Raw genomic sequence first — 11,092 nt, 5'->3', positions numbered from 1 at the left:
CCATGTTACCCTACCAGTTATTATACCACGATTGAAGTTAATGTCTTGTCATATTTCACTTGTTACAGAAACCACTTCTGAACCAATAAAGTTCCTGTATCGAATCATCTTTGACTCTCATGTAAGGAAGCACGAAATTTCCTTAACAATTATTTTCTTTCTCTTTTGTTTATAAGTGGGAAACCAATCAAATAAATAAATATTTTATCATACTTCACATATCTGCACATATATTGTCCAGAAATTCTCAAATGGTTTCTTCATTTCATGCTTGATTAGATTCTTTCAATTCGTTAATTTATTTTCACCAAGTACATTCGGAGGAATGAACGACATTTTGTCCAAACAGCGATGTACTTCTTGTTCCTATGTGAGTCATCCTCACCCAGCTTGACCAACACTTGACACTCACCCAACTTCAGCGCTACCAGCTGAAAGGGTCAATATTTGGACTATTTAACCCATCAACTTTCAGTGTGTATAAATGATTTCAGCTGATCCTAAAGGAAAATCTGTATCTCTGGGTTTATTTGATTCAACTTATCCTAAAGGATAACCTGCATCTCTGTGTATATTTAATTCAGCTCATGTAAAAGTATATAACCTATATCTCTATGTATATTTGATACAACTGTTTCTAAAGGAAAGCCTGTATCTCTGTGTTATATGATTCAACTGATCCTAAAGGATAACCTGTATCAGTGTATATATTTGATTCAACTGATCCTAAAGGATAACCTGCATCTCTGTGTATATTTAGATCAAATGATCCTAAAGAATAACTTGCATCTCTATGCATATATAATTCCACTGATCCTAGAGTATAACCTGTAATCTAGGCCGCGAGGCAGGTCCCTGAGCGTGACCCTGAAGGCGTCATCTTTAAGGAGTTCCTTCACCCGCAGGAGTCCTTCGCTGGAGTCGCACACGACAACCAAGTCCTGCCACCCCAGCGCCTGTAGGACCGACCTGTACGCCTGGGAGGGGAGAGGTGTGTAACGTGGGGTAGTGGCGTGCTGGGGTGTGTTATTGGTGTGTTATTGATGTATTATTGGTGTGTTATAGGTGTGTTATAGGTGTGTTATAGGTGTGTTATTGGTGTGTTATTGGTGTGTTATTGGTATGTTATTGGTGTGTTATTGGTCTGTTATTGGTGGGTTATTGGTGTGTTATTTGTGTGTTATTTGTGTGTTATTGGTGGGTTATTGGTGTGTTATTGGTGGGTTATTGGTGTGTTATTGGTGTGTTATTTGTGTGTTATTGGTGTGTTATTGGTGTGTTATTGGTGTGTTCTTGGTTGGTTATTGGTGTGTTATTGGTTGGTTATTGGTGTGTTATTGGTGTGTTATTGGTGTGTTATTGGTATGTTATTGGTGTGTTATTGGTGTGTTATTGGTGTGTTATGTTATTGGTGTGTTACTGGTGTGTTATTGGTGCGTTACTGATGTGTTATTCGTATGTTATTTGTGTGTTATTGGTGAGTAATTGGTGGATTATTGGCTCGTTATCAAATAACTTAATAATCAATTAAGCAGATAAAATAATACGCGAGCCGCAAATAAAATTTTATTTAAAAGTTTAAATATTTATAAGTCAGATGTCCTACTTCTCAGCCTGATAGTCCCAGTAGTCCCAGAAATTCTTTAATAATCCTCTAAATTAATTAATATTTGTTGATTTTAAAATCATATATTGTATAATTTGTTCATAGTGGGTGGTGTGTGTCAGTGATAATGTGGGACATATTCGACAAAAAGATAGAATGGTAATGACACGTTAAATAATGGAGAATTTGATAATAGTTTGTACGGTCGGTATGATAATTTGATAATAGTCGGTATGATAATTGCGGGCATGCAAATGGTAATAGGTTTGACCTGATGGTGGTTTAGTGATGCTGATTGTCAATAATGATGATTGTTGATAATGATTGGCTTAAATGGTGATTGTCGACAATGCTGATTCTCGATAGTGATCTTGTATATAAGGATCTTATGGTTGACAATAACCGATTTGAATGACAGTTCATGATATCAAATGGCTAAATATATTTCATTATGGTTTATATCATCTTAGTTAATGGTAAAATAATTCTAATTATTAATTTAACCAGAGAACAAATAAACTAATCCTTGAATTACTCAAATATATCGTATATAGAGAATTTGTTCCTTGAATACTTAATTATTCATAAAATTTTTTGTCGATTTAAATGTCCATAACACTGAACAAATTCTCGAAGGAGTGAAATAACTATTTACATACTAGTTCTATGGTCCAAAATAGTTCCACTACTACACACTAGTTCCACTAGAACACACTAGTTCCACTAGAATATACTAGTTCCCCTAGTACCACTAGTTCCACTAGTACACACTAGTTCCACTAGTACACACTAGTTCCACTAGTACACACTAGTTTCACTAGTACAGACTAGTGCACACTAGTTCCGTCGCTTGTACACATCACCTACGTGTTGATGTAGGCGTAGATGAGGGCAAGAAGGGCGTATGTGATGGCAGTTGCCAGCCACAGCTCGAGTGATAGCGGCGACAACAGCAGCGTGTACGGTGATGGGGGAGCGTCTGGTCTATACAGCGCTGATAGGCCTATATTAAATGACAAATATTATATTTAGACATTTTTTACTTTCGTATTCACAAGTTTTTTTATATCGTTGAAATGTTATGTTCTTTTTTCAATACTCATTCTATGCAATGATATTAAGTTGTATCATTTTAAATTTTATCGTTCCTTTTATTCGTATACCAAGGTACTGACATTTTCCATCGAGTTAGTATTCGGCTGCGAGGCGTGATAACTCCTACCAAGGTCTATGATTTGAAAAATATAGTAACTCCTACCATGTTCAATTAACAATGCATGCGAATAATTCTTGTAAAGCATCAGGGATGCGTCGATATCTAAAAGTCATGGTTGGTATTTTTCATGTTTTCAGTCTCATACAAGGACCATCGTATTCATAATTCAGGTGAAATATTTTATTTGTGCCTGCCCGTACAGTTTCTACTGACCTGATCATGTTACGCGAGATCAATGTCTGCATTGATATTGGTGATATATCGGGTCAGCAAATACTAATATAACTAATATTTAACGATATTAATATTTATTTATGTCGTTCAGAATTAAGCAACTCTGCTGGAGACCAAAAATCACTCCAGCAGAGTTCTGGTCTTCAACAAAAGTTATATAATGTACATACATCTATTATCCCTGCTCGTGTAACCCTGAATGCCACATTGCATATAAAAGTTCAAGACATTCCCCGCGGATATCATTTAATCATCATCGCTATTTATGAATGAAACTTAAACATTTACCGTAGCTCATCCAAGGGGAACTGAAGTCCACTGCCCTCTGGCGGTCGCTGGTGATGGTCAGATCAGCGATGATCATATCAGCCCTCTGTTACGAGGGTAAGAGGGTAAAGAGGTCAGTACGGTCTAAATTGGTCAGAGGGTAAGTTGGTCATTAGGGTCTAAATTGATCTGAGGGTAAGTTAGTCATTAGGGTCTAAATTGATCTGAGGGTAAGTACTCACCAGAATGGACAGGATTTTGAGTTGCGAGTTACGCATCGATTTCACCGCTCGACGCGCGGCAGAGTCACCAGGTAGCGTGAAATTCGCACCTCCGATCGGATCCCACCTAGCAAGTTTATTTAATTAAAGACTTAATCTAACATTGGTGAAAAAATTAGGAAGCAATTGTGTAGAGATTCGTGCATTTCACGTGTTTATAATATGTATTGACAAACAAATATGATACGAAATACAACTTTGATCAAACTTGGGGAACACTTAAAGTTCGAAACATAATTCTTATACTGCCACTTATTTGCTTGGTGATATATTATAATTTTATTATTACTTATATATTAATTAAGAAAATGGCCAGAAAATTACTAGGCCTACGTCAAATAAAACCTTGTAATGGAGCTGGATTTCATTATATCTTTACCAAAGATATGGTAGACACTCAAAGGGTTTAAATATTTTTCTTTTAAGTGTCAATCATACCAAAACGATCCATAAATCTATTTTTCACTGAGCATAGTTTTTCCCCTGACCGGCCGATGACGCGCAGGCCTCCCTCAGTGAGGGCGACGACGTCCAGCTTAACGTCGCTCCTCGCCCCGTCTGCGTTGAAACTCCAGAGAAGCCGTACAGCTCAACCTTAACATTCAACGTTAAAACATGCGTTGAAACGCACCAGTCCAGAGAAGCCGTACAGCTCAACCTTAACATTCAACGTTAAAACATAATCAAATGATTATGTTTTATTGCTTTCTATCTGAAAATTTGATTTAAACAATCATTTTATTACTACCTAAAAAGTCTAACTATAAAACGTATAAACATCATCAAATGATTATACATGCTTGCAATGTTCAAATTTAATTTTTGTGCAGAAAGTTCTTTACAGCAGTACTATTTTTATTAAAGCTGACATTCTGACTTATCCAACGGTACGAAAACCATCTCTGTACGTTGATTTGTGCGTTCACGACAGATCCCGAAGGGTGGGGGGTGGTGGAGCCTCTTAACAAAACCCTATGAGAATAATTTCCGTCCGGGGTCTATAAATGTTCAGTCTATGACCTCGCACCTCAGTCAGCCACGAACTGTCATGCTGGAAGGTGGTAGGCAGTCGTTCTCTGCATCGCTGAGTTGCTTGAGAGTGAAATAACGCTTACATTTGGTATCCAAGCTACGTTATATGCCTTTACATAGCGCGCACGCCGCCAGTCGGCGGTTTATCGGCTCTCCTGTAAACCTCCTACTGCTCCCACGGCACACCTATCTCCTCCTACAGTTTTGAAGCTACAGCAATGAGAGATATACCATTCGATTGGTAATAAAAATATCTAGCGATTGTCGGGCAATTTTTTTCGATTTCGTTTTTGTTTGGATTATATATTGCAAAATAGGGGGATTGGGAGGGGGGAAATTTCGAAAATTCGAAATTTTTCAGAAAAATCATCATAACAAGAGAACCAAGAAAAAAATTGAAAAAGTGGTCCGACAATCGCTAGATATTGTCTTTACCAATCGAATTATATGTCAGGCAATGTTGCGGCACGTAAATTGTTTGATGCATTAAAATTTCTAAAGTACCCCTTATTAATCGTTTTCGATGAATTTCTCGTTTTCTTTATTTTTTTCGAATAATTCAAATGAACAAAATAGTCGTCATTTTCGATTCTACATCTGTGTATCAGGTTTGGAGATGATCCTTCCCTGAATATAGAAAATAGATTTTGATCGATATGCTCCCCTTAAAAATATTTTTATTGATGTATGTATAATTAACGAATTAACTTATTCACTATCCACTTATTTTTCATTTATTTATTCACTAGCAGGTTCGCTGGTCATTTCCCGGACTTGATAATCCCTGCAATTTCAAAGTCCTCTTATCTCTTCTCACCTTAATAATAATAATCGTGTTTATGCTAACGAAAAGATAGATACCTGTTCCAACACACGTTTTACATCCAACATATGGATATGCAAACAATATAAATATAATGTAAATCCTACTTTAATTCTCTATTCAAAATACTATTCAAAAATACTATTTCGGGACGTTTATATTAAACTTCTAGAGTGAACTGCCTTGCCCACTTATTGTAATTGACTGACCTATTTGATATAATCAACTAACCCACTTGATTTACTTGACTGGCCCACTTGAAGCACTTGACTGACCCACTTGAAGCACTTGACTGTCCCACTTGAAGTACTTGACTGACCCACTTGATGTAGTTGACTGACCCACTTGAAGCACTTGACTGACCCACTTGATGTAGTTGACGAGTGNACCCACTTGATGTAGTTGACGAGTGTGGCTCCAAGTGGCCAGACTTGCTCCTTGGAGCAGTTGAGCGGCAGCACTTCGATGGCCCGCGTCTTGTCGAGGTCGCTGAGCGCTCTGGCGAACAGCTGCACCGCGTCGTACACCAGCGCCAGTTCCGTCTGACAGGGAATTGGGAAAGAATTCAATCAAAAAAGAAAATATATAGCAAATTCAACATATTTTCCGAAGGAAATAGGGATGAATTGCCTGAGAATACAATACCCAGAAAAAATTTAAAGCGAATTCAATAAATTTTTTCCGGAGAAAATAGAGACGAATTGCCTGAGAAATCAATCCCCAGAAGGTAATTTAAAGCGAATTCAACATGGTTACCCCCCAAAAAATACTAGGGTGGATTTCAAAATTGCCAGCTCCGTCTGCGGCTGAACTTTTAAGGAATTTATTCCCTAAAGAAAATCTTAAGAGAATTAAACATATTTCTCTATGATAGGGACGTATTTTTATCCTAAAAGGGTTAAACTCATCCTACTATTTTCTTATTAGGAAGATTTTAGGACAAATTCCGCAAGTGCCTGCTCCGTCTGGGGGTTAATTCCCTGATAATAATAATTCACTAATAGTAATAATAATAGTGATAATAATAATTCACTAATAGTAATAATAATAGTGGTAATAATAATTCACTAATCACTTTCACTTATGATTCACACTGATAATTCAATTCAAGGAGAAAAATATTGTGATTACTTTCGTACCTGACAGCTCCGTCTAGGGGTGAAATCATTCACTAAAAAAACGTTTTAAAAATTCAAAGACAAAATTAAAGTTAATAAGGCGACTTTAATATTTCTAAGTTGAAACATTAGAATGAATTTAGCGATCTTTTATTTATTTATAAAAATCTTTGATTATTTTTGGAGGCCTGAGGGAGATATATCCTTGATGTGGAAAAATTTTCTTGCAAACAAAGATTTTGTGAGCAAAGGTAAAATGATGATATAAATGATTAGAAAATACAGTTTTAAAAATTAAATATACATAAACTGTTTCAAAATTCTTTAACAAATTTTTTTAAGAAGCAAATACAATTAAAGCAAATATTAAAATATATATGATTGGAAAATTTTTATCTTCTTAGAATTATGATAATCCACTATCAAACGTTTTGATCTAAGAATGAATTTGTCATTTGATATTAAAGAGAAAATTTCGGTTAATATTTAAAAATTTAAGCCACTCCTCGCTTGAAAAATGGCATCAATCGATCCCCATGTTAACACCCAAAACATTTACGCTTCATGATCTGAAGTTATGTTCAAGCAATCAACTTTCGGAAAACTTCACAAGTTTTTCAAGTTCGCTGAAGTTCGTAAACTTCATAACTTTTAATTTCGTGAACTTCATAACTTATTAAAGTTCATGAACTTCAAAACTTAGGCAGGTTCTCTCATTGGCATCGCACTGAAGTTCGTAAACTTCATACTTTTTAAAGTTCATGAACTCCATAACTTAGTCAAGTTCTCTCACCGGCATCGCACTGAAGTTCGTAAACTTCATAACTTATTAAAGTTCATGAACTCCATAACTTAGTCAAGTTCTCTCACCGGCATCGCACTGAAGTTCGTAAACTTTATACTTTTCAAAGTTCATGAAGTTTAAAAAGTTCTCTCACCGGCATCGCACTGAAGTTCGTAAACTTCATAACTTATTAAAGTTCATGAACTTCAAAACTTAGTCAAGTTCTCTCTCCGCCCACTGGCGTCGCACGGAAGTTCGTAAACTTCATACTTTTTATAGTTCGTAAACTTCATACTTTTTAAAGTTCATGAACTTTAAAACCAGTCAAGTTCTCTCACCGGCATGGCACTGAAGTTCGTAAACTTCATAACTTATTAAAGTTCATGAACTCCATAACTTAGTCAAGTTCTCTCACAGGCATCGCACTGAAGTTCGTAAACTTTATACTTTTCAAAGTTCATGAAGTTTAAAACCAGTCAAGTTCTCTCACCGGCATCGCACTGAAGTTCGTAAACTTCATAACTTATTAAAGTTCATGAACTTCAAAACTTAGTCAAGTTCTCTCACCGGCATCGCACTGAAGTTCGTAACTTGCGCCTCCTCAACATGTCCGGGACTCAGCGGTCCCGAACTTCGCGTCGGGAACTTCGAGTCAACATATTCCGGCAACAGGGCGAATGACTGCGGACTTACAGAGGCAGGAACTTCAAAAATATTCGGTACATCAGCAAATGAATATCCTGCCACGATTTCACCACCGAAAATATTCCCAGAGTCGTCGAGATCAGCAGACCAATCGCGCAGAATTTGCTGCAGAGTTCCGTCACTGAGGTTAATGAGACGCAGAGCTGTGGTGTTGGTCCCAGAGTATTTGAAGTCTTCCAGGTCCACAGTGTGCAGGTCCTGGTGCGATGATACGATGGGGAGGGTTCTTAGCAATTGATATAATATTTAGATTATAATATCATATTATATCATATTTATATCATAATAAACCATCTTCATAATGAAATATCAGAAAAATTCAATTGCTTAAAATCATTTCCATTATAACTGATCACACCAGAACATCGTGTTTGGATTTTTATGGTATTTAAAATGAAAATGATTTATCGCGGCATAAATCACAGCATTTAATGAAATCTTCCCTGTATACTGCCTACATAGTGTGGGAAAATTATGCACTAGATACATTGTGCTCTTTGTAACAATTTCAGTAAAATAGTGACAAAAATCCAAATTAATTTTTAAAATATTGAATAGCATTGACAATCGATAACTATTTAATAAAATAGATAAGTAATCACTGCAGTGAGTGATAGAGAGTGCATTTCTCGTGCATCCGTCCGTCAGTGAAGTCACGGACGGACGGACGGGCGGATATGATGAGCACAATAGAGCCTTTTTTCCTAAATGAGAAAATGCGCTAAAAAACTGTAAAACTGAATTTAAAAGCCCAAATATCACTCAAGAACACAATTTATTTAAAAAACCAATTGTTGAATATGAACATCGAAGTGTGATAATGGCTATAATGGCGGGGAGTGCGCACCAAAGAAGTGATGAAGTAGTGGTGATAGGCCGTCATCAGGCCTATCTGCTGCGCCTGCTTCAGCAGGGAATGTATTTTGGAGCGATGAACTTCAAGCAAGATGTGCACAATTCCTGATAACTTGATTGCCTTCAGAAGCTCCCTGAGCAGGGGTAATTACAATAAAAAATCATGAATAAAAGTGGCTCATCGTAAGGTAATGGCGAGGAAAGAAGTGTAATGACATTTTCAATGCAATTATATTCTGTATAAGAAATTTAAATCACAAATCAGATATTGTTGTTAGAACCATACAAACTGAATGATACTAAAAGACATAATATTAATTACACATCTAACTCAATTCTGTCAATGTTGATGAAAATTAAGCATTTTAGTATGTAAACGCGTTTATTTTTAAAGTTACGATAGCTGAAGAACTGATAGGGATTTTTGAGATCAAATGTTTTAAACGGAATTATTCTTCTCTTACCATTGTTTTCTTTCTCTTCTTTATTAGTGGGCATCTATTCAAATAAATAAATATATTATCATGCAGCACCTTTCTGTACAGATATTATCGAGAACTTCTGAAATAGTTTCTCCGTTTCATGTTTAATTAGAGCTGTCTCTCAATTAATTAATTTTTTTTTCAAGTACGCTCGCAAAAATGATATTTTGTCCAAGCAGCGATGTACTTCTTGTGAGTCATCCTTATTTATTTATCCTCCTTCAGTGTATATTTGATTCAACTGACCCTAAAGGATAACCTGTATCTCTGTGTATATTTGATTCAACTGACCCTAAAGGATAACCTGTATCTTTGTGTATATATGATTCAACTGACCCTAAAGGATAACCTGTATCTTGTACACACTAGTTCCACTAGTACACACTAGTTCCACTAGGACACACTAGTTCCACTAGGACACACTAGTTCCACTAGGACACACTAGTTCCACTAGTACACACTAGTTCCACTAGTACACACTAGTTCCACTAGGACACACTAGTTCCACTAGTACACACTATTTCCACTTGTACACACTAGTTCCACTAGTGCACACTAGTCCCATCGCTTGTACACATCAGCTACCTGTTGATGTAGGCGTAGATGAGGGCAAGAAGGGCGTATGTGATGGCGGTTGCCAGCCACAGCTCGAGTGATAGCGGCGACAACAGCAGCGTGTACGGTGATGGGGGAGCGTCTGGTCTATACAGCGCTGATAGGCCTATATTAAATGGAAAATATTCAATTTAGAAAATTTTTTCCCTTTCACAAATTCACAAATTTTTTTAGGCTCTTTCGTTTCAGCCGTTATTTAAAAAAATTATGAATCGGTTTCAAAAAGAGCTACGAATTATGTAATTTTGGTGCCTTTTTCAAATACTCATTCTATGCTGGGATATTAGGTTGTATTATTTTAAATTTACTTTAATTTTACTGATTTTTTACATCGATTTAAGATTCGGCTAGCGAACCTTGGTAACTCCAACCATGTTCAATGGCTTTAAAACCATACAAACTCCTACCATGTTCAATTAACAATGCATGCGAATAATTCTTGTAAAGCATCAGGGATGTGTCGATATCTAAAAGTCATGGCTGGTATTTTTCATGTTCTCAGTCTCATACAAGGACCATCGTATTCATAATTCGGATGAAATATTTTATTTGTGCTGCCCATACAGTTTCTATTGACATCATGTTACGCGAGATCAATGTCTGCATTGATATTTATTGGTACGTTGGGGTCAGCAAATACTAATATAACTAATATTTAACGCTATTAATATTTATTTATGTCGTTCAGAATTAAGCAACTCTGTTGGAGACCAAGAATCACTCCATCAATTCTGGTCTTCAATAAAAGTAATATAATGTACATATTTTATCCCTGCTCGTGTAACCCTGAATACCACATTGCATATAAAAGTTCAAGACATTCCCCGCGGATATCATTTAATCGTCATCGCTATTTATGAATGAAACTTAAACCTTTACCGTAGCTCATCCAAGGGGAACTGAAGTCCACTGCCCTCTGGCGGTCGCTGGTGATGAGCAGATCAGCGATGATCATATCAGCCCTCTGTTACGAGGGTAAGAGGGTAAAGAGGTCAGTAGGGTCTAAATTGATCTGAGGGTAAGTTGGTCATTAGGGTTTAAATTGGTCTGAGGGTAAGTTGGTCATTAGGGTCT

At 36.5% G+C, this 11,092-nt stretch overlaps 1 protein-coding gene across 1 annotated transcript; it reads right to left on the bottom strand.

The window, feature by feature from the left end:
• Positions 1 to 4,182: 4,182 nt before the first annotated feature.
• Positions 4,183 to 9,011, bottom strand: LOC108677115 (glutamate receptor ionotropic, kainate 2; the record flags this gene model as incomplete). The annotated part of the gene is given in 4 exon segments (XM_018165268.1): positions 4,183 to 4,262; positions 5,849 to 6,001; positions 7,929 to 8,264; positions 8,914 to 9,011. Coding segments are annotated over 4 exon segments (650 nt in total), but the record flags the coding sequence as incomplete, so codon positions are not given.
• Positions 9,012 to 11,092: the final 2,081 nt, after the last annotated feature.

This window comes from Hyalella azteca, unplaced genomic scaffold (assembly GCF_000764305.2).
Source record: "Hyalella azteca isolate HAZT.00-mixed unplaced genomic scaffold, Hazt_2.0.2 contig7422, whole genome shotgun sequence".
Lineage (NCBI taxonomy): Eukaryota > Metazoa > Arthropoda > Malacostraca > Amphipoda > Hyalellidae > Hyalella > Hyalella azteca.
This window is presented reverse-complemented; position numbering and strand designations above follow the sequence as displayed.